The sequence below is a fragment of the Hydractinia symbiolongicarpus genome, chromosome 8 (assembly GCF_029227915.1).
Source record: "Hydractinia symbiolongicarpus strain clone_291-10 chromosome 8, HSymV2.1, whole genome shotgun sequence".
Lineage (NCBI taxonomy): Eukaryota > Metazoa > Cnidaria > Hydrozoa > Anthoathecata > Hydractiniidae > Hydractinia > Hydractinia symbiolongicarpus.
The window spans coordinates 7988761-8011770 of NC_079882.1; the positions used below are offsets into that span (position 1 = coordinate 7988761).

A 23010-nucleotide genomic window follows, 5' to 3' on the forward strand; every position below is an offset into this window, starting at 1 on the left:
TTTTATATTTGCAAATTATGTAACTTCAAATTTTAACTGTAAGTTTTTGAGTGTAGAGTGAACTGGGCATGACAGTGGATTTGTGATAGCAATGCATGGCCATAGAGAGCAGGGTTGTTGACTAGACACATTGCCTCTATAGACAGGGAATATTCGTCAGATCAATCTTAAATGAAGCAGAGTTTGAAAGAGGGATTTAACTGAGGTACTGAGAAGTTGGCTAGAGTTCAAATAAGGCGCCATAGCTGTAGTTTAGTGGTTATAACTCTTGCACGTCCAGGGATAAATTTCTTATTAGCAGCGATTCAGTTTGGCCAGGTGAATATTGCCATAGCCCTAGGCTAACCCAAGATGTTAACCCAAAATGTATATTTATATATGTATGTTAAGATGTTACCCATTCATTTTCAGCAAGACTATAGTATCAGTTTTTGCCTGCTATTAGCCATTGTGGTTGCCACATTTTGCTGGGGTGAAAGTTGGGGTAACAAGGAAGTTGTTTTACGTACAGATAATGAAGCGATTGTTCACATCTGGCAAACAGGGTCGTTCAAATGCAAGTACATCATGTCATTGATTAGAAAATTGTTTTTCTTTACTGCCCAGCGGAATATCAATCTCCTGTTGTGTCACATAGCTGGTAGTTAACACTTATGCTGATCTCCTTTCTCGATTACAGGTTCCAAAGTTCAAAGCCATATGCTCAGAGGCAGAAGTTTCTCCTACAATTGTCCCCAAGTTGATCTCGGAGTTCCTGGACACGTTATGAATCGCTACTTGATTTCAGCACTTTCACCTAATACTAGGTCTACATACTTATCTGGAATTCGCAGCTTTCAACGGTTTTGCAACCAAGTTTCTGCACCAATGTTTCCACTTAAAGAGCTTACTCTGCAACTTTTTGTTACGTTTCTTGCTGGACGAGTCAAATTTTCCACAATCAAAGTGTATTTGTGCGGTATCCAATACCAAAGCAATATTTGTGGTTACAATGAAAAACTAGTCTCCATGCACAAATTGCCTATGTCTTACGAGGCATTACACGTTGTCACCCTCCAGTATTCAGTCGTCGGTTACCCATCACTCCTGCTCATCTACATGAAATGTTGACATTTATTGACCACACCCAGTTTTCTCCTCATGACAAAGCCTTGTGGAAATGTATCATTCTTGTTGCCTTTTTGGGGTTTTTACGTGTTTCGGAATATGTTTGCCCTCCAATTTCTCGTTTGACCCAGCTGTCAATCTGGCACCTTCTGTTTTTACTTTTTCTCCCTGTGGCAAAGTTTTATTTTTACATATTAAAGCATCCAAAACAGATCCCTTTAGACAAGGAATCACAATCCGCCTGGCCAACATTGGAGGAAAATTATGTCCCGTTAATGCAATTAGACAATACCTACTGTTTCTGGGTGGCACACATGGTCCTTTGTTCATCCTTTCCAGTGGCGATTTTGTGACAAGGAAATATGTTTCAGCCTTTTTAAGTATTAGCCTTAAAAACAATTTAGACCTGAATACACATAGTTTTCAGATCGGTGGTGCCTCTGCAGCGGCCTCTTGTGGTTTTTCAGAATCCGTCATTAAAATTCTTGGTAGGTGGTCTAGTGACTGTTATCGGGGATACGTGCATGTCTCGAACAACGCTTTGCTAGAATGGAGCAGTAGTATGGCATGCCTTAGTGGTGCTACTAAATTATACAATTCCTGTAACATTGGGATATATATTTGTTTTTGTGTGGCATTTCTCTGATGCTGTTGTAGTTATATTTAGACGTTATGGGTGTCATTGTTATGTTAATGTACCTGTAAGGAAGTTGTGCATATATAGGACAGGGTTCCATTTGTGCCCTGGTTGATGTTTGTGAAAACTGTTATCTTCACTCCCATATACGAATTTTTATTTTTTATCTCACTATAAATAATGTTCTTTAGAACATTGTAAACATAAGCAAGTGGTAGGACTTAAGAATTTAGGGAAATTTGGGGATGCTGGGCTGCCTTCATCAGCCTTCGTTTTGTGGTGTGTTTGTACTCATGAGATAAGGGTAATTTTACATGAATAGTTTTAAAAAAGAGAGAAATGAAACAATGAAAAGTTGTAAAAAAGAGAGATCAAGGAAAATACAAAAGTTGCAAAAAAGAGAGATAAAGGAAGCAACAAAAGTTGTAATAAAAAAGAGAGAAAGGAAACAAAGAGGGAGAAAAGAAAACAACGAAGGAATGTTGTAAAAAAGAGAGAGAAAAGAAAACAAGGAAGGACTGTTGTAAAAAAGAGAGAAAAAACAACGAAGGACTGTTGTAAAAAAGAGAGAGAAAAGAAAATAACCAAGGATAGTTGTAAAAAATTGTGAGAAAGGAACAACAGGTAGTTGTTGAAAACAAATACGCTTTATGAGATTAGGATAGGTGTCACGGAGAGTGTTATTAAATTGGGTACACGTGCAGGAGAGTTTTGTGTCATTTCGCTTGCCCAGCATCCGCACCCCTTTTCGGCAAATATCGCTTTATATTAACATCACAAAGTCGTTAAATGAAATACATTTGTCTTTCTAATGTTGTGTTTTTTCTAGGAACATTAGCAATTAACCACATTCAAAGCCCTTGCAACATCTTTAAACAACTTTTTAAGCTACAATTATATGCCCAACATTGTTTTTTTACCTCAGAATCCCTTTAAAATTGTTATAGTTTATGCTAGAATATAGAAAGTAAAAAGATATGGATCGATTCTATTGGTTTAATGGACAATGTGATGTTAATGAACGCCAGTTGCATCACCAGTTGAGTGTTCGTTTATATGATGGTGATGAAAAGGTATGTAGCAGTGTCATTCCCTTTCTGTGAACCAGTTTTTCTGCTGTAAAATGTTAATTGCTATAAAGACCATACCATAAGATAAGACCCAGGGGCTTATACAGGTAAATTTAGACATCGTTATACAGATTTGGGCGCCCAAAATAGTGAGATGAAAACTGTGTTACTTCTTGTAAGGATGCATAGGGAAAAATGTATTGGTAACTGTTCCAAATATTGTGTGCTCTCTTTAAAATATTACCTGTTTGATACAAATAAATTAAGTTTCTCGTTTCCTATAAAAGGTCGAAAAAGAATTTTAGGGGTTACCAATGCTTAAAGTAATTTCCTGACCATACCATAAGACAATAAAGTATACACCACAATCCAAACAAAAGTCCCACATTTTTCTTAATATCGAGCTGCTTTTGTTTAATAAAGTGTTCCTAAACTGTACTTACTTTTTGTCTAGACAACTTTTGATTCTGGATTAGTCAATTTGACAAACCTGAAGTTAATTTGGAAAGACGAGGAACAAAAGGTTGAAACAATGTCTATTTTTTTCAAACAATAACGATTTTAGTGTTTTGTAAGGATTTGCAAAAATTGACCTGCTTATTTAAGTACATTCAGTGAAAAATAGTACCTACAAAATTTTCTTCATAATTTTTATATGCTTTTATATGTATGAATTATATTCATAAAAGTAAATGTCTAGCCCATTGTACAGCTGCAAACCACATGTCTTCTAAATGCCCCTAAATATGAATTAAAAATAAAAAAATTTCAAACATTTTAAAAAAAGGGCTAGGGCTTATACTTTTTCAATAAATTGTTTGCAAGGACCAACAATGCACTGCACACTTTCGTAAAATTATACATTTTTTTACGTAATTTTTTTTTTCTTTGATTGAAATGAGTATAATCTTGATATTTTATTAGCCCTTCATCCTTACTAATGGTGGCAACACTTATAGTAAGAGCCATTCTGCTAATCTATTTCTAGGACAGAGTAATTGCAATAAACTTAGATCTGATAAAAAAGATTGAATTTGAGGGCTCTAGTATGTTCAAAAGGTATTTTTTTTTACTTTACCTTTCTATCTTTCCAATTTTTTTTATAAATTTGAACTTTTATGGCTATTATTATTATTGTACCGATGACAGTTAATGTCTCTAATGATTAACCAACAACCGGCATAGGAAGCAAATATAAAATCTGCAAACAAACATCGCTAATGTTGTTCTAAAAGAATGTTAAACATAAAAATTATAAATTTTTAGCGCCAAAATCACTCTGCACTTACAACAAGCACCACCAGATAAACCGAGTGGACCAAAACGAGCAAGTTCTCACAATTACATTAGACTTTCCTTCAGAGTTGGTGGGCAAGAAGCGGTAGTGTATAATCTTACTTTGTAGAATCATTGAAATGTAAATGTGTCTCACGATTGAATGCAGGATGTTTTGATAAGTCATTTTTTGCCTTTTGGTCATAGTTTGGAAAAGCTCTTCAAAATGCACTTTCACAAAAAGATTGGGAAAAAATTGCTGCTGCTGCTTGTGCACCTTCTCAACCACAAGCTCCTCAGGTATGATCTTATTTAATTGTATTGGTAAGCTTATTATTATGTTGCATAAACGCATTAAGGATTAGATGCTGCCCTTCCATATTTGAATTAAAAAAAACTTACCTTAATTAAAACAGGAAGGGCTTTTTAAGGGTGGTTTAATCATAATACTTAGTCCTAAATATTTACAATAATCATACAATAACGTATTGACATTATTTAATGTATCGTAAAATTCAACACAAAAATATACAAAATAGGAACATGATTTTTTAAAATGTGTAAACGCTTAGCACATTTACTATTTCTGGAAGTCATCACATGCATTTTTGTGATTCTATGGCTTTCTAAATACCTCTTGTCACAGAGAAAAATTGATCTTTAGCTTAGGTGCATAAAAGATAATGTTGCATAATGTTGCATTAGGTGTATCATTAACATTTCTTGTAATGTACGTGTTTTTAGATATCCCATCGGCATGTTGGTATTGGTGGTATTGAGCGAAAAATGCAAGAAAAATATAAAAAGACTGATGAAAGTATCAATCAAGCATTCAAAGATTTAGATGCGCTTATCGACAAGGTTTGTACTTGATTTATTTCTCTACTTTCTTAAGTCTCCTTTATTGAATTGTCAGCTATAGACTAAACATATAGTTTAGAATATTACCCCAACCAAGGATAACATGTGTATCACTCAAAATCTAATGAAAATTAACTTAGCTAAAATAATGTAACAAAAGCAAAAATTTGAACAAAAACTAATTTACTGCAATCCAAGGGATTGCATTGCGGACACGGAGCTTTCAAAAACTCATGATTTTGCTTGGATAAGTGTTCATACCACACTAAAAAAAACCAAAACCAGTTTAATTGCTCTGTCGTGTTAGCAGTTTTTTTCTATCATATTTGATGTTTTCTGTGTGTCAATTGCAAATTAATTGTCATTGTTTTTATAAATTTATATATTTGTACAAAACTGTCGTGTTATATTTGTACATAAATTATAATCTAGGCAAAAGATATGGTTGTTCTGGCTGAAAAGTTTTCTTCAAAGTTGCAAGATAAAAAGATTTCAATTACAGACGATGAGGTATATATTTGTATTGTGTATGGGATCGACACGCTCATCTCAATCGTTGGTTGCTCTTAAAAGCCAAAAGAGTTAAGAGACCATCGTACATATGTCTCGCCGAAGAGCTGCATCTGCATCGTCAGGGAAATTGGAGTGCGCCACTTAACTGCCCTAACTAAAGTCTTTTAGGGAGAAAAGGTCTCCTTTTATAAGAGCCTCAACTTAAACTATGAAATAAAGAAAGCACCCAAACCTAAAAAAGCTACTAAAACTGTATTTTACTCTGTCAATTTGTTTATTTATTTAACAGGCATAGTAACATCTTGTTTTATTCTAGACTGTCGCCTTCAAATCGTATTTACTTAGTATGGGTATTGACAATCCAGTAACAAGGTGAAACTTATTCTGGTCTTGGTTTTATACTGCCACGTGAGTTTAAACCCTACTGCTTGTTACTTTCTGTTCCCAGGGATACGCATGGTTCTGGTGTAAGATATCACGAAGAGTTAGCAAAGCAATTAGCCTCGTTTCTAAATAATATAATTGAGGTGATTTAATTATTTATTTTTCTCTGGAAATGCGCGTTTAAAAATTGCTTTTTGTTTTATTAAAAAAGTTTAGGATATTAATTGTAGAAAGTTTTGCGTTGATGATAATATAAGAGCCATTGATAAGTTTGGATCTTTTGCTTAATGTGGCAGATAATTTATGGGAAATAATTAATTTGACCTTAGCAGTGACAGTTAATTCAAAATTTAGAAAATTCTTTCTGTGTTAAATCTTCTTTGGTTAAGATAAATGAAACAATGTATCATTAGCTAGACCCGTGGAGACACGTTGATGTAAAAATCGTTTGAAACAGACCCATGGTAGGAGCGCCATAACTCTAAGAGGAGTAGTTTGTTATAAAAAGTACTCCTACGTTTCAGAAAGAGGATGAACTAGGCTTCTTAACGGTATCAACAGATGAATCATCAAAGACTTTTCCTTAGCCACCAACTGCAACTCAAATTTTGGAAGGCTAATTATTTTTTAGGCCTAAAATATCTTAGCAATTTTAAAGATTTTCTTAATTGAAAATAAAAAAATAAGCATTTTTTTCCTAGGATTTTTTAAACCATGTAAATACCACAGAGCAAATGCTCTAACTCTCTTTCTAACATAAATTGAGTTTTACTTCTGGTTAACACACTATTGTTTTGTTGGAAAGGTTTTGTGACGTTTCACTTTAGGATGAAGGTGGCGTGATGACTTTAACTGACGTTTATTGTCGATTCAACCGTGCTCGTGGAATGGAGGTTAGTAAACATGCTTTAAACTGCTCTTCTTTACCAGCATGCAGTTCGACAAATATTAGTAAATAAATAGCGGTAATTATTTTGCGAGAAACGTTCAACTTGTTTTGCAGGCGTTTTTTTTGTTATTAAATATATCATCCCCTTTTACATTAGAGTTTAACGAAATATAAAGTAATAATAATTTCCATTATGTGCTACTTATTCATGTATTTAGCTGATATCTCCAGACGACGTTTACAACGCAGCGAAAATGTTTGAAGGTCTCAGGTTACCTATGAGGTGAAGTGTAAATTTTATAGACACTATTTAAACAAACAAAGAACGGTTGGCTTACCCAGAATACGAATGTTATTTTCCCAATTATTTTTCAGACTGCGAAAATTTGACAGTGGTGTGTTAGTAATACAATCGTTGGCGCATACAGAGGAAGAAATTATAAGTAAAACAACGAAAAAGGTATATATATAACGTGACAAATTGCCTAATGGTGATTAAGGATACATAAATACGTGTCTAAAATTACACGTTGTCTTTCTATATTTTCTAACATATAAAACTGAATAAGATAAAAGTATATCTTTTCTAAAGGCACCAAACACACCAATTTATTTATTTCTAACCAACCCTTTGTAAGTCAAACTTGCTACCGTTGTTGCAAATATTAGGATTCTCTGACTGAGAAGCCTGCTAATAAATTCATTATTCATGATCAATCTTCTTGGAGGCGCCACTTGGATTTTGGACTTCATTTAGAACCTTTATATTATTTTAACTATAGGTTATCGAAGAGGGATCTCTCACAGCGGAAGAACTAGGTGGAATCCTCGGATTAGCTTTCACACTAGCAAAAGAAAGGTAGATACACTTCTCTACTTAAATTCGTTTGTGATTTATTTATGATTTTTGCTTCATTGGTAACATTCAAACTGCTTAAATATTGCGGTTTCTTATATAAAGTTTTGTAAATATGTTTCAGGTTATTGCTATCGGAAAAATTCGGTAAGCTTTGTCGAGACGATTCTGTGGAAGGACTTCGATTTTATCCGAATAAATTTCTGGACGCTGGTGTCTGAATAGATTTGGCGAATGAATGTTTCATTCCGCTTAAAGATAAATGCAAGAACGTGCAAATCAGTTTTCACTATAAGAGATAAACTAATGGACATGATGAAAAAGCGAATTTGTGCAGAATTTTAATTTGGTTTTAAACTTTGAAAAGGGAAGGGTGGAACACTTGTGCCCTTTTATGTAATAACAATGTCGCCATTTTTATGTAATAACAATATTATCAGTTTGAAATCATTTTTATTGGTGTTTTAGAATGGTAGGTGTAAAAATGCAAACAGTAGAGAATTATAACGCGCCCTATCGTGTGGACATAAGGAGTTATTTAAGGTTGTTATTAAGGAAAATTTATAGAAAATAATCGTCAGTTTTTGTATTTTACTGGTAAAGTCTAATTCTGGTAAATCTCTGATATTCGAAAGTGCGCACGCGCCAACAAAAATAATTCGTGAGCTTTTTGTACTAAAGCGGAAAATGCATTCATATGGAAACGAGGAAAACGTTTTCACAGAAAACCGTTTTAATTAATAATATTAAATGTACCGTGGATGTTTTTTTTGTATAGAAAAATGAAAATTTTATAAATAAAAGGTAATTGGTTTTTAAAATTGCTGTCGACCCAATATAAGTAAAGTTATGGCTGCCTTGGGTAGGAAACCATGACAGTGAAACATGCGTTAGATGTGAACTGACCTACCGGTTAAGAATTTCAGCAGAAGATCAATATAGAGCGTGAGTAGAACAAAATAACAACAGCTTCAGGCTAAAGATAATGTATTCATGGCTAAGAACAACCCGAGTCTAGATTTTTATAAAAAAAAAACAGGAAAAAGAATCTCTTGTCAATTCTGTCTCAAGCTACTCGTTGCCTCGATTATCCCTGAACACAACCAATTAGCCTGAAAAAACACTTATTTAACAAAAAACCATAAATAAGAACAAAATGAAAATGAATCCCAAAATTGTGTTCTTACTAGTAAGAACAAAATAAAAACAAATCAGGCTGAAAAAAGCTCGAAAATAGAACAAACTAGTCGGGGGACCGTGAAACATTCCACCGGTTTGCCCGTCCCTTTTATGCAGCATTGCGTGCGTCATGCTACTTGAGGTACCATTTTGCGTGACAGACAGACAGACGTATACGGGTATTATTAAAGAGATTTTACTGGTTTTTGTGTAGCTTTGAACTTAGATTTATAAGTACTTTAGTTTCACTAACCTGGTGTCTTATTGTGTTAAGGCTTCAAACACGTTCTTTTACGTTCCTTTAGTGGATTTACTTGAAAATGAAATGTATTCCTTCCTGTTACTGATGAAAAACCGAAAAAATAAGCTAGACTATGCGGTTACCTTGTCTCCAGGTATATTCTTTTCTGCGGAAAAAGTACATTAATATCTAATCGTCATAAAAATTCTTCTCAAAATCAAATCTTTTTATGCAAATAGTGCAGAAAATTACGTGCTGTGAAGGAGATGAAAATAGTGTTTAGATGCACTGAATTTGACAGAAAGAATTGGACAGTAATGCGAAGCTTGATTGATAATTACTATTGGCAAAACTATTTGATAGCGTTATCTTTAAATTTTAAGCAGATTGTCAGATAGTGATAAATTTCAAGTTTCGAATGACTTCACAGAAAAAGTGCTGACATCAGCAAAATTTAGTACTACGATTTTGTTTATTTTACTTGGCACACTATATGTGCCAAGTTTTATTCTATTTGGAAAAGAATATAAGAAGTTTTATAATACCCCCGACCTAACAGTGTTAATTCTCGTAAAAATTATTGATTAAATTTGTCAAATTTTATGCCCAGCAATTCTCCCCCATTTTTTAGATTCGAGAATTTTTGTATCCGCGAAATCTGTCTGTTTAGACTAAAAGTAGAAAATATTGGGTGAGATTACATCTCATTCTAATTTCTTTAATCCTTCTTCCAACCTTTCAACATTGTTAGTCAGCATCAATCACCCATGACTTTCCTTAGCTCTCCTCCACAGACACTACTATCATTAAATAATAAAGAATAATAAATAAGCTTATATGGCAATCTAAATCAATTTTGTGTTTCAGGAGTTTCATGCAAATTAAATTTAATCTAGAATTCCTACTATTTAAACTAATCTCTACGAAGGAGGACTAGTCAGAAGATCTAATCATGTCAAAATAAACTTTAAAATGCAGTATTTTACATGACACCGACTTTACGTCATGGCGTAATTGCGATGAAACATACAGTTTATTTAGTGTTGTTTATTGTTGTGAATATTTTTAAATATTACAGGATTCAATCCGGACAACTACAGTAAAAAGGTGTGTGATCCGTGTTTTTTTAAAACTTTGTTTCCTTGCCTATGCGTCGTTTATAACAGGCGCATGCGTTACTGCCACATTTAATTAATTGACTTGAGTTATGTTGTTTTTTCTATGGCTCTGTCAAGAATTTAAATGATTTCTTTTAAAGACTTTGATAGGACATACTATAAGAAAACTTGGCTTGCAAATGTTTATAATTTAATGTTTTTAAAAACCCATTGAAAACAGAGGCGGAAAATGTTAAGAAATAGTTTCTTTAAGGAGCATTTTACAGCCACGTATCTTGATTGTATTTATTGATATGTGTTTTTTTACAGAATTCTATTTTTGACTTTTGTATTTTCTCGTGATATGTAGCTTTAAAGAGACTAGTCGTTAACCCGTGGAAAAATCCACAGGGTCGTCCGTCCTTTAAGCTCGGCGGGAAATCGCTTGTCTTAGCAAAGTGGATAAACATATATTGTACTTGCTGTTTCGCGTGCCTGTAGCACTACTCTTTTTTGCGCATAAACACACAGACAGCATACGGGTATAGATATAAGAAATAGCGAAAAATAGAAGAAAAACGTACTTGCACCATCGCACGTTGGGACGATTATACACTAACAATTACGAAAAGAAACAGATCGGTTTGGAATGACTTTATTCTTTGAATTATATTTTCAACGATGGCCAAAATTCAACGCTGGTGTTTTTACAGCCGCCGTGAATTCCAGAGTTCAACGTCGAGCTATCATAGAAATAAACCCAGTGTTCAATCTCCTCCCCAGAGCTTATGTCTGCTGGCGCGAATTCCGTGCTAGCCAAATACATGAAAGCGAAAAAAAGGGCTGGGAACAAAATAGATCCGGAGTTACTTTTCTTATTTCGCTTTATTTCGAAGATAAACTCCTTTAATACAAGGCGTTAAAGGAACACACGACCTAAATGCTATCTATTACAATTCTTTACTTTTTAGAATGAACATGAATCTAAAGTTGATGTACTTGCTTCTACTTACGTGCAATGTTATTCGAACTCAAAAATGGGTTCAATCGATTGACGAAGGCTTGGAACATTTAAATGCAGCCGGAAAAAAATTGGAAAACACGTTGAAAATATTTGCTGAACAGGTGCAACGTCAGCAATCTTATGAAGAACAACAAATTCGTTCAGCAGGTAAAATATAGATTTTGTAATATCGACTATACATGAAGTTGAAATCTCCGACAAACTTTTTAAAACACTTGCCAAGAGCATACCTCGATACTTCGTCTTTCCCTATTTGTTTATTTAAATATATCGCATTTTGCAGCGTGTTTCTAGATATCTCGTTTTGTTAAACATCCTATGCACTTTTCACGGTTTATTTTCAGTCTAACTTTCATACTAAACTTGATATGATGGATTTAGGACTAGTAAAATTTTAATCAAAAACATGTTAATTATTTGGAAAAATCTAGAAACCAACCAACTGCCATCAGAATTTTCTTGAGTGCGGTCCTAATGTAAAAATGTGAAAATAACCCTTGAAATCAACCTCGTCCCCGGAACTTGTTAGGGCTTTTTATTTGGACGACCTGAACAAAGTCTAACAAGTTCTGGCAAAGAGGTTACCTGGAAACGAATTTTAAAGTTGGTTGTGATCTTTTTTAACCATAAAGTTACACGACATGAAGCTCATACCGAGTATGTGAGCATAAAGTTTTTATCAAACGGTTTTTCCATCTTTTCAGGTAATTCTGGATTAAAAAGAATACGTGATCGACATACAGGTTTGAAAAATTATCATCAAGAATCTCATAATGGCTTCTCCGTAGCAGCTATTCACGACCATGCTAACTATGTGCGCACAGTTGGGATGGGCGAGATTCAAGCTGTGCTAAACGGTGTAGAGTTCCAAACAAAGCACAACGACTATAGCTTGCACAAGCCTGCGAATAACACAAATTTGCATGAAACTGAAGAAATTCCCTTCCCCGATGTACCACCATCAGTTAGTGGTACAGTTGTTGAGCAAATAGCTGAAATGAGAGAATGGTTTCGAGCCTTTAATGAACAAAATCATACCAAACGTGACTACAGAAAATATTTTAAACCTGTTTTGTGTTACCTTGAAGGCGCGTGGATGAATAGTGGTGGGATTGATCAAGATTTGCCAAATCCGCCATCATGGTATGAGTTGCAAGATAATATAAAATTTGCTGCCTATGCTGGGACAAAAAATGGAAGCGAAAACTTGGCATGGCTTCCAACATCTATTTTTGGGTTCAATAATTCCGTACCTATCTATGCACAATTTAACTACAGAACCTTATGTCAGCCTTTGGGTCGAGATCTTCCATTAAATCGACTACGTGTTGAAAACAATCTTAGCAGCATGTCCATGACGGGGCGATCTATTTATAGACATCTTTTTTCACGCGCAGCACGGTTTGTCTTGAATCAGAAAGATTCGGATGAATGGTTTTCAGGACCAACCGGTTTTAAAGCCAACGGTGACATGGATGTCAATACAGACCCACGTGGTTTGTTAGACCTGTTAATGTCGAAAATACCTGGAAAAGATAACTACCCAGGTAAATTTACGCTGAACTAAACTTACTGACATAGTCCTGGCTTTGCTTAGCCCTATTTAAATAGGCAAAAAATGTCGTTCTGGTAATAATCCTGCCAATAATAAATATTAGGTCCAAATGTGTGTCCCCAATTGGTCACTTTTTTCAGCTTCCGTAATTATGTGATTGTAAGTTAATCGGGGGAACCTTTTAGCCTGAGAAACTTTACTCACCGATGCTAAAAATTAGTTACTTTTCCCCGATTATTCCTTTGATAAAGGAGACCGTGGAATATTTTATAAAGACACTTCTACTTTTTCAAATCTGTAGTGAATTTCATGGAACATTGATGCGTTTAATTTTTCTCCTCCTCCTATATCAATTAGGTAATTTAAAAGATGAAGGTTTGGATAGACATAAAACAACGGTAGCCGATCCTGCTAACACTGCCTATTACCACAGGTGGATAAAAACCACGGATGTTGATGAATCACGCTCCTACTATAAGTTAAGAGGATTTTCCGATAGTTACATGTTTTCCGCACAGACCACACAAAGTAAAGTGGCCGGGCGTTCAGTTTGCAAACGAAGAGATTGGAGAAAAAAATGTGTGCAGCTTTTAAGTCAAAAATGGAGCTACGCCATTCCATTGGAAATTATATATCTTACGCCTTTATCTAAATGGAATCCCTATGGACTGATTAATCGAGGAGACTCGGTAACGGAAAATGGACGCACCGGAGCGTGCACAATGGATAAAAGCAAAGCTTTAAATGGGGTCAACAGTAAAAACTACTATCTCACACCGAAAGAGTTTTTTACAGGCACTCAAATCGACAATGACACTGCCGATACGGTTCGCAAAGCAGACACGTGCGTTCTTGATCAGAATAATAATACTCGCATTGTCAAAGCTTCGGGTATACATGTACTTTTACCTGAAATTAAAGGACTGGGTATAATTCGCCAACGTTACCCTATCATGCCTATTCATGGAGAAGGTTCTCCATTTTGGAAGGAACTGAACGCTTTGAAGCATTATTATACACATATGATTAAAGAAGAGGTGAAAGCCTTAAAATGGATTGAAACATATGGGTTCCATCGGGAAATAGTTTTAGAAGTGCGTGCTTCAAATGCTCGCACAGGACACCATGTTCACCGCACCACGTTGGTCACCACCGATATTAAAATGATGAAAGCAGGGATGCGGGTCAGTAAAATAACATCACGAAGTCATGGTCACACTCATTATATTATAATTAGATGGGAACCATTAAAAAAATGGTTCTATATGGAATATTGTGATGGCTATTGGAAATGTAGGTTGGATGACCATAGCCGTGTGTTGCGTATTGTTTCCATTGATGGTGTATCTTTTGATCGTCCGTTAGGGTAAAGGCGAAAGAGTCGCGATTTCCTTTGTGAAAAAGAAACTTTTTGAAGTGCATGCACCAACAGAAGTTATAGTATAAATTGCACTTTTTTCTTTTACAGAAATATGTTTTATAAGAGCTGAATTTGCAAAAATAGGTCTATTGTTTAGAACAATATGAAAATAAGACTAATGGCCATGACTAATGATCTTTTTTCTTTCTGATATTCTCGGACGGTGAAAAAAAGAACCCTGGTGACGAGGTTGGTATTACTTCCGTATAAATATGAATTGCTAATTCGAGCCCAGAATAACTCGAAAATTCTTTTGATATATTTTTTTTTTTGGATAGTTTGTTTAAGTTCAAACTTCTTTTTTCTGTGCGTCAGTTCTGTCTCGTTTTCAAAGCTGCAGACAGCAAAACCAAAGAAGATCATTTAAATTACAAATGATCATATGAAGTGCATATATAGACAGACAAAATTTACTTTTTTTGCGTCAGGTTATGCGCGAATCTCTTATAATAATACATATGATAATAGTATATGTAAGTGACGGAAAGTTTTAACGCCTTTCGAGATTGCATTCTAACTGCTGGCTCTTCCTACCCTCCGACTGTAACTCAACCTCGATCCCAGGACAAGTTGTCTCTTTTTGAATATCGGACCTATCAATAAGCGCAGCGCCGATGAGAGACAAAAAGCCCTGGGAACGAGGTTGACTGTAACTATGTTACATTTCCGTCAGAGATACGCATAGCATTGCTCTAACCACGAAGGAATATTATATCTCCATGCTGTAACTTGTACTGCCATAATCAACCTAATTCACGTGTGAGGTAAAAGATGACTGATTTTGTCCTTAGTTTTAATTTAAGCCAAATGTGAACATTTACCTCAGAATTCATGTTCGTCACTCTGTGAATCAATTGACAAATAAATACGCGAGCTGTATATGTTAAACATGTTCCATTCCTTATGTTGTTTCTTGACGCACAATTATTAATGCAAAGAAATAAATTAAAAGCAAACAAACAAATAAACCATTCAAAAGCAATAAATCAAGTTCGGAGATTTCGTATTTTTATAAAGCACCATTGTAAAGAATAGAAATTATTTTGTCCATAATGCACAATTGTCGTTTTTACCAAAAATACTCTTCAAACGGATCATTATTTTGAACTTTTCTGAACTATATACTAACAGTATGAACCATAAGCGCAAGAAGTATCAGACGTTTGGAAGGATATCCCGTTTCTCTGCCCATAAATTCCAAACTAAACAACCTGGGCTTGTTTTCGCACAATATTTGCCGCCGTTCTTGTCTTAACATATGAGAAGCTAATTTAAAAGAAAAATAAGCCTCGTGTAAGGTTTTATCAGTTAGGATTGGAGTAACAAAGGGAATTATAAATGGCATTTTAAAAAAACAATGAATGACTTGTATATTTTGTTTTGCCGTTTGGTTTGGATAAATTCGCGCAACTTGAAATTTGTGCGAATTTAATTTTGCGTAGCCAGGCTTCACGTCCATGTTTAACAAGCCTTTTATGTTCATTGTATATTTGAGACAATGTTAAATTCGAAAATGCGAACATAACTCATTGGAATAATAATTTTTCGCAATATTTCGCGAATTTTCTAATTCTTAAAATTATGCCCGCTAAAAATATTTTATACCTGCCTTCGATAATAAATCTTCACGAAAAGTATGTTCTACGGATAGCGGCAAAAATAAGTCCGTGGAAAATATATTTTCGCTCTGATCCACGAAAGTAAAATGATGCAGGTAGATCCTACTTTGTTTTTATGGGGAAGGGAATATATGTAAAAATAATAAAATGTGAAAATAATAAAAAAATATCGCTGTTTGTACTATTCTTAATTTTTTCCCGCGAAAGTTTCTCCCAAAAAAGTCTAATCTCGATAAGTGGAACTCAAAATAAGCGGAAATTTCGTTTATTGGAAACATTTTCCCCGTTCCTTTGGATTAGCATCAACAAACCTCTCTTATTTTATTCGGATAAGTGGAACCTTCGCTAAGTGGAATCATTTTTTTGGTCCCTTGAGCAATATTTATTCATATAAGTGGAACTTTTCCAAAAGAAAAATTATCTACAACAGTACGTTTGAATCATTTTAATCAAAACATTCTTTTTTCGAATGCGAATATTCGATTGCTATCAAGTAATGAAAACATAGTTAAATCGTTAGTTAGGAATATGTTGTGTTATGTCGTAATTTAGTCCCTTGTAGTCATATGTTCTAGTTGTTGTTGTAAAATTATGTGTAGTTTATTAAAATATATTGGCTGGCTGCGTTGGCCGTTTTTGCTACTGTTGAAAAAACTATATCAACAGTCACATTTCAAAAAGGGTAGCTGTGCAGTCTTCGAAGCGAAGGGTTACCTGTGTAACTTTAGTTGACTAGTACAATGCATTAAAAGAAATTGACGCAGGTCAAACCTGTATATCTACAGCAAAGAAATACGGCGTCGCTAAAAGCACAGTTTCATAGAGGTTCCACTTATCGAGCAATTCGGATAAGTGGAACCATTTTTTTTCAGTCCCGTTGCGGTTCCACTTATGGTGAGTAGACTGTAATTTTCGCGAATGAGCAATTACTAGGATTTGAAGGAGCCCATTGATAATAAGACGACTAAAGATCCTTGTAAAAGAACGATCAAAATGCTTTTACAAGGGTACACCATTTTATTTCAATTGATGCAGGTATTCTAGAATGTTTCCTTAATGTCCAAGGGTAAATGAAAAAATGACCAATCAAAGAAAACAGACTTGGAATCAAAGAAAACTGACGTCTGATGTTAAGAGATACAGAAACCAGACAAGTAATTCACAATCAATCTACAATTAACGTTCCAACCAAAAACTATATGCAACATTTTTCTTGATGCATTTATTTTCTTACATGTGCAGTAATTATCTTTATCCTTCAAAACGCTGTTATCCTTAAATAGTATGTTAAAGTTTTTTCTGTTGTAATGTTGTACATACATGGCGCGGAAGGAACAAAAATTGTTGGCTTACGCAAGCACAATGATAAATTTTGTTATTAAAAACAAGGTTTAAAAAACTTATTTTGCGAATGACCAAATTGTCAAAAATTCGCGAGAATATATTTTTGCGAATGACGACAGTGGCAATTAATACATTTCGCAAAAAGCCTGAAAATTTGCGAAATCGCAAAAAAATTTTTCTCGCAAAAATTTATTCTAATAGGGTATTTAACTTTAAATTCGTTTTCACAGAAAGTTCAGTAAAAAGTAATACCATTGAATACACGTTGTATGGCGCCAGGTTGAAGTGCCAAAGTTTTCTTTGAAAGTATGCAAAATAAAGTCTACAGTTGTATTTTTGCAAGTACGATTTTCTGTATACAAAAAAAAGACAAATCCTGACAAAACACACTATTAGCAACACAATAGTAATGTTTGGAATTTTTCAATAAATGATGAACCAGCAATAGCTTCTAACGGTATTGGATTGTACACATATGCTTGGAATTCACAATCTAACAAAGAACTGACATCACTACCTGCTTTTGAGAGTTCTATGGTAATGTTACTGTGAAATGTAACTCTGATACTAGTACTCTTGTCACTTGAAAGACACACCAAACGCTTCTCAGGGAATCCTGTTTGATTTTCTACAATGAACGTTGGATACTTCCATGTCGATTGCACAACAGTCCAACTGTATCTCAAACATAAACACTTTGCCACCATTTGAAGATGTGTACGGATCTTTGAATCAATCAGAGTATTTAGAGCAGCTATATCAAAATGTAAATAAATTGTATTAGAATCTTCGAATGTTATGTTCATTCCCTGTTGATCTATGGAAATTAAAAACGATGCTTTAACAGCTGATGCTAAATGTATTTTGCTTATCACAGAAACTGTAATGGATGACTTGAGTCTACACTTCAAGGAGTTCCAATGTATCAACATACTCTGGTCATTTAGCGTTTTGCACTTCTCGTCAAGATAAAACTTGAGGCGTGTAATCCAAACTTTATGTGTGGCTTGGTCAAGAAACTCTTTTAAGATTGAATTATGCTGCAAAACCTCTTTTCGATTTAACATATTGACAATTGTTGAGCTTCTAGATTGCTTTTTGTAATAGTTGGATGTAGCTGGATATGGTGAAGTCCACTTTGCATTTCTTTTATGATGACTTTGGAGCAATGCAGTTAGAATCAATTTTAAATCATCTGTAGAATCTACAGCATCATCAGTTGAGAGATTAGCATCTTTACAACCAATTTCATGTGATATGACAACCTGTACATCATCTAATATTTTGCAGGTAATTTTAGAATTTAATACCTCAACGCCTGAAAATGACCCTTGGTAGGCATCAGTAGAAAGACGTGCAAATAAATCCTTGTTAAATATATGCTGTTGTGCCAGATTAAGACTTTCTTCCCAGTTATTTAAAGAGTCAATTTTTCTTTTCGAAGTAAGTAAAGATGTTTCTTTCCATGGATGTCTACTGTTTTGATCAATCAGTTGAACAGTAATTACTGATGATTGTACTAAATCAGGGCTTATATTTACCGTGAGTGTTTTTTCAGTTAATTCACTATGATCAGGCTTTACTTCAAATAGACCAGGATGCCAAAATGTTGACCCAGCTGTACGATAACTCACATCCCCAGTTATTTGGTTACCTGTCTTTTTCACACGCCAGTACTGTCTTAATTGCATCAGTTGCATGTAATACTCATTGTCATTTTCCTCTACAACAATCGGTTCTGATTCGTCTATTTTCTTACTCAAACCTGCAGCTCCTTTTGCAATTATAGAACCAGCTCTGGCTAAAAACTTTCGTTTTTCAAGCATTTGAACAGTTTGCTTATCAGGTTCTGCATTCTGTTGAATCGGATCAAGCACCAAATACTTTTTCTTAGTAAGACTTTGCAGCACATCCAACATTACACATGTTTCTGATAAAGCTATTCGAAGTTTTGAATGAACATTTTCCCATGGCCATTTGTTTTCAATTTTCTCTTCACTTTTACGTTTCACATTGGCCAGCTCGTCTTCTCCATTTTGGCCACTCTCTGTATTATTTTCTTGCAAGTTTTCAAGTCCATCATAAAAATCAATTTTTCCTGCAAGATAAGTCAGCTCTTCAGACAATGAAAAAGGTTTAATATATTTTTCTTCACCAGAACGGTTAATTTCATCAACTTCTTGTTCTAAAAGCCTTTCAACACTGATTTTTAACGATGTCATCTTCCTAACTAAAGCTACACAACACAGGAATGGACTTTTTGCTGTGTTATTTTGTTAGGAGCTTGTTGAGTGTAAGTTTCCAGAATGAAACCCGGAAAAAACGGACTTACCGATCTTCCGGCCCTTCCTATTTTGGAGCAGGCAAGAAGAATGACAATCTTCCACCCTGGATAACCCCTTTAGCAGGGTGGGCGGTCTTGGTTACCATTGTGGTAAGACTTTACCTCGCTTTATCTAGTGACTTTTGAACATTCTCGATATGTTTTCCTGAACTAAGTAGATTGAATTTCCCACAAGTTTGGGGTTTTGGGTCAAACTCGTGATTTTCTTTTTTCTTTCAAAAATCCACGACTTTCCCAATCTCGTCCCCAGGGCATCTTGTATCTTTTCTGACCCCGGGACGGCGATACGAACATGGTCCGATGTGAAACCTGATTGGCGCGGATATGTCACATAATTATTGCGTCATACAAAACATTTTGGCGAGGCGGCGAGTCTGACGAACAGGAGGAAGCTGTTCGTATTAAAATGGTGAAGGAGCTGTATCAGTATCATGTTTTTTTCAAAGTGAAAATTTAATAAAAAGCATTACTAAGCAATGAGAGTATAAAATAAGACATCATAAAGTAATACTGCTTACATATTTTAATAGGAAACTTTAATAAAACTAGAATTACAAAAGTAGCTATCTAGCACACTATACCTAGCGCAAACTATCAAGGTAGAACAAAAGAAAGAAACTCAACTTATTTCCAAGTGGCCAGGTTTAATTTGCAGCTTTTTGCAAAGAATTGCGTTATATAAAATTACTAGCTGAGAGACCTAGTGTCCTTTATAGACAAAATAATTTTGCACAAAATATTGAAAATGTTTTTTTTACAAAATATGTATCATTACGTTTTAAATTATATCAGGTTGTTATTAGTGGGCATGTTTTATTACCTTATATGCTTTGGTTACCATAAAAATATAAAAAGCCAGTAGGTTAACCGTTGGAGCCATTTTATCATTGAATGCACATTTAGCCGGCCTAATTCAAGAAAATTCAAAGTGCAATAACTTCGGTAAGCAAATAAAGTTATTGACTTGAAACTTGTTATGGAATACTTTTAGACCAATATGATAAAAGATAATTTTGCACGAGGGATAAAAAATTTACACAGCCATTTTGAGGAAGAGAAAAGGTAGGAAGATTTTTTTAAACTGATTCTTGCTAGGCCTTTTTTAACACGCTATGAAGAAATTTCAGAAAATCGAACTTAATCAAATTTTAAGTCACACTTTGATTGAGCGCTCAATCTGGCATATGGTTAAATCCAGGATGGACTGTAGATATAAACATGTCATTAGGAAAAGAAAAAGCAGAATTTATCAGTAATGGGTGGCTTTTTGGAGATGTCCAGGCCATAAAATGTAAAAGCAAAAAAAAGCAGCGAGTCCACCATATACAAATTCAGTTTCAGTTAACTATTGTTTAAATAAATTTTGTGAAAAAAATAATAAAAAGCAACTTTGGGATTCGTACAGCAAAATCTTGGCCATCATATAAAAGCAGTAATGTAGACACAGATATGAAGTTACAGTAACTGAGAATTCTAAAGTTCAGCCAAAATGAATAAAAAATGTAAATATTAATATGAAGTTAAATATAAGTTGCGTATGAGAGGAACCAAAACAAACTTGCCGCACGTATCTGTGACGTAAAATGCCAGGCTCGCTTAGCTCTGCAAGGTTATATATAAAACTTTGGTTAATTGACAATGAGGTTTTGAAAGATGGTCACTATGCAAGGTGATCATTGGCATAGGTTATGCAAATGGTTTTTTTAAAACAGAGTTTATTAAGTTCGTAAAAAAATTTTTTTGGTCCCGGAAATTAAATACAGGGAAGTTGGCTGACGCATTAACGTTTAAAGGTTACCTCCCACCTTAAAAAAACTTTTTCTCATATCGTAGATAATGCTGACTTCTTAAAGAATTAAATAATTATTTTGCACAATTTATTAGTATAAGTTAGAAATATTGTATTCTTTTTTATCATTTTTACCAAACGTGCTGCCTTTTAATGGCGGCCTTCTTCTGCAAAACGGTCTAGCTCAGCAGATGCGATAGAAATGTAAACAAATGACGTAGAGCTGGCTATGAAGCAGACCGCTTTTGCGGGATTAAACAACCCATTTTATAAAGAAAATGCGTTTATGCGTGCAAGCAGGTTCCTATTCAAAAATTAATTCGAAAGTAAAAAAATTACAAAATTTTATTGCAACATAACTAAAGAAGTCGCAAAGTTTACTAGAAAGTTAAAATTTTAAGAATGGATCCGTCTTTTGCTGCCGTAGGCAGTCAAAAACATAGGAAAAAAACCCGGAGTTATCATTTTTCCAAATCCCGCGTGATAAATCTACCGTTGCTCCTTCTATAGCAAACATGAAAAGAACTGATCTTCCAAAAACTATTTATTTATGCGAGGAGCGCTTCCAAACCAACTGCTTTGATAAGTCCATCGATTTAAGAAATCAACTTATAAAAGGTAAGCATAGTATACAATTTTTTTCTTTTTGTTAGTACAGTTATTTTCATTATTAGAAGGACTGGTAAGAAAGTTGTGATACTGAACACAGTGTATATTGCGAATGTATGAATTAGTCGTTTTGTATTGCAGGTTTCCGAAAAGCACCCTGTAAGCTTGTCTTAATGGCTGTTCCAACAATCTTTGTACACAAACCTGAACATAGAAAAAAAGAGTGTCGTTTAGAAATTACAAAAAAAAGAAGGTGAAAGCATGGGGAATTTCTGTGCACATATTTTTGGCTGCTTCGCTTTTTTTTTATTTTTCATGCAAAGTACATTCGGTTAAAGCCGAGGTTTTAAATTCTGAACCAGACCATGAAGAACAAAATTTACTTCTGGATGCCCACGATAAAAGACTAATAAAAGACATCGTTAAATAAAACGAAAATATTTTTACAACCTACTTAGAAGTGTTTCATTCATTAAAAATTCGTTATTTGCCGAAAAGTATTTTTTACGAACAAGAAAAGATGATATCGGGCGTCCAATCAGCTGCTTTAGATCATAACCACAACATTGATAGACCGCAGGTTTGTTCTTATTTTATTTTATTTTTATCTTAGAGCACTACCTGTTTTAATAAATTGCCTTAACTTTCAGGTCAACAAAAAAGGAAGGATTACCGATTTCTTGCTCAAAACCGTCAAAACGATTCGTTGCAAAGAAAGTCAAGACGGAGAAGTCATATCATTACTTGCGGCATATCGCCTCTGATATTTACTATCGCTCGCAAAGTAACAATGGGGAGGATAGGGCAAGTCGAAAACGATCGGTATGTACTGCTCCCATTGAACGACCAGACTGTGAAGAAATCATTGAACTTCACACTAAATATTCACAAGACGATACTCAACATTTACGTTACACATTTTTATAAAATTACTTACATTATTATCCACATTACGTACCTTGTTTATCGTACGCGATTGAAAGTCCACGACAACTCAAATTCGCCTCCTTAAATACCCTCCTTAAAGCCAACGTAACTATCATCAAGAGATGGGAACTCTGGTCTAATTCTTGAAACAACGCAAGATGGGGTAACACGCCGTGTTTTTCTCCCTATGCGAACATGTACCCATAAGGTGAACTGGCGATAAGCAGCATACCGAATGTTCTACAATAAAAGAAACAAGTGTTTAGGTAT

General features: G+C 34.6%; 4 protein-coding genes across 4 annotated transcripts; 3 read left to right on the top strand and 1 right to left on the bottom strand.

Moving 5' to 3' along the window:
* Positions 1 to 1159: 1159 nt before the first annotated feature.
* On the top strand, positions 1160 to 2582 carry LOC130653678 (uncharacterized). The gene is made up of 4 exons (XM_057456195.1): positions 1160 to 1667; positions 1936 to 2023; positions 2067 to 2169; positions 2574 to 2582. Exons 1-4 carry the CDS (start codon positions 1160 to 1162, stop codon positions 2580 to 2582), a joined length of 708 nt encoding a protein of 235 aa, XP_057312178.1.
* An 83-nt stretch (positions 2583 to 2665) lies between these two features.
* LOC130655969 (vacuolar protein-sorting-associated protein 36-like) lies at positions 2666 to 8152 on the top strand. The gene is made up of 14 exons (XM_057458796.1): positions 2666 to 2817; positions 3269 to 3337; positions 3803 to 3873; positions 4081 to 4195; positions 4297 to 4389; positions 4834 to 4950; positions 5383 to 5460; positions 5780 to 5835; positions 5912 to 5990; positions 6675 to 6740; positions 6955 to 7019; positions 7112 to 7196; positions 7519 to 7595; positions 7717 to 8152. Exons 1-14 carry the CDS (start codon positions 2722 to 2724, stop codon positions 7811 to 7813), a joined length of 1164 nt encoding a protein of 387 aa, XP_057314779.1. The 5' UTR covers positions 2666 to 2721; the 3' UTR covers positions 7814 to 8152.
* A 1806-nt stretch (positions 8153 to 9958) lies between these two features.
* LOC130654762 (uncharacterized) lies at positions 9959 to 14236 on the top strand. Its single transcript, XM_057457377.1, has 4 exons — positions 9959 to 10119; positions 11081 to 11280; positions 11838 to 12680; positions 13046 to 14236. Exons 2-4 carry the CDS (start codon positions 11082 to 11084, stop codon positions 14056 to 14058), a joined length of 2055 nt encoding a protein of 684 aa, XP_057313360.1. The 5' UTR covers positions 9959 to 10119; position 11081; the 3' UTR covers positions 14059 to 14236.
* A 3094-nt stretch (positions 14237 to 17330) lies between these two features.
* On the bottom strand, positions 17331 to 19408 carry LOC130654764 (mediator of RNA polymerase II transcription subunit 17-like). The gene has a single exon (XM_057457378.1). It carries the CDS (start codon positions 19291 to 19293, stop codon positions 17464 to 17466), a length of 1830 nt encoding a protein of 609 aa, XP_057313361.1. The 5' UTR covers positions 19294 to 19408; the 3' UTR covers positions 17331 to 17463.
* Positions 19409 to 23010: the final 3602 nt, after the last annotated feature.

What these genes read in the sequence shown, in the direction of transcription:
- LOC130653678 (XM_057456195.1), top strand. Translation starts at nt 1,160, where the DNA reads ATGTATCATTCTTGTTGCCTTTTTGGGGTTTTTACGTGTTTCGGAATA. An exon ending in TTTGCTAGAATGGAGCAGTA is followed by an intron (nt 1,668 to 1,935) that starts GTATGGCATGCC and finishes AATGTTCTTTAG; the next exon opens with AACATTGTAAACATAAGCAA. An exon ending in TCATCAGCCTTCGTTTTGTG is followed by an intron (nt 2,024 to 2,066) that starts GTGTGTTTGTAC and finishes TTACATGAATAG; the next exon opens with TTTTAAAAAAGAGAGAAATG.
- LOC130655969 (XM_057458796.1), top strand. Translation starts at nt 2,722, where the DNA reads ATGGATCGATTCTATTGGTTTAATGGACAATGTGATGTTAATGAACGC. An exon ending in TTTCAATTACAGACGATGAG is followed by an intron (nt 5,461 to 5,779) that starts GTATATATTTGT and finishes GTTTTATTCTAG; the next exon opens with ACTGTCGCCTTCAAATCGTA. An exon ending in TTCACACTAGCAAAAGAAAG is followed by an intron (nt 7,596 to 7,716) that starts GTAGATACACTT and finishes AATATGTTTCAG; the next exon opens with GTTATTGCTATCGGAAAAAT.
- LOC130654762 (XM_057457377.1), top strand. Translation starts at nt 11,082, where the DNA reads ATGAACATGAATCTAAAGTTGATGTACTTGCTTCTACTTACGTGCAAT. An exon ending in ACAACAAATTCGTTCAGCAG is followed by an intron (nt 11,281 to 11,837) that starts GTAAAATATAGA and finishes CCATCTTTTCAG; the next exon opens with GTAATTCTGGATTAAAAAGA. An exon ending in TGGAAAAGATAACTACCCAG is followed by an intron (nt 12,681 to 13,045) that starts GTAAATTTACGC and finishes TATATCAATTAG; the next exon opens with GTAATTTAAAAGATGAAGGT.
- LOC130654764 (XM_057457378.1), bottom strand. Translation starts at nt 19,293, where the DNA reads ATGACATCGTTAAAAATCAGTGTTGAAAGGCTTTTAGAACAAGAAGTT.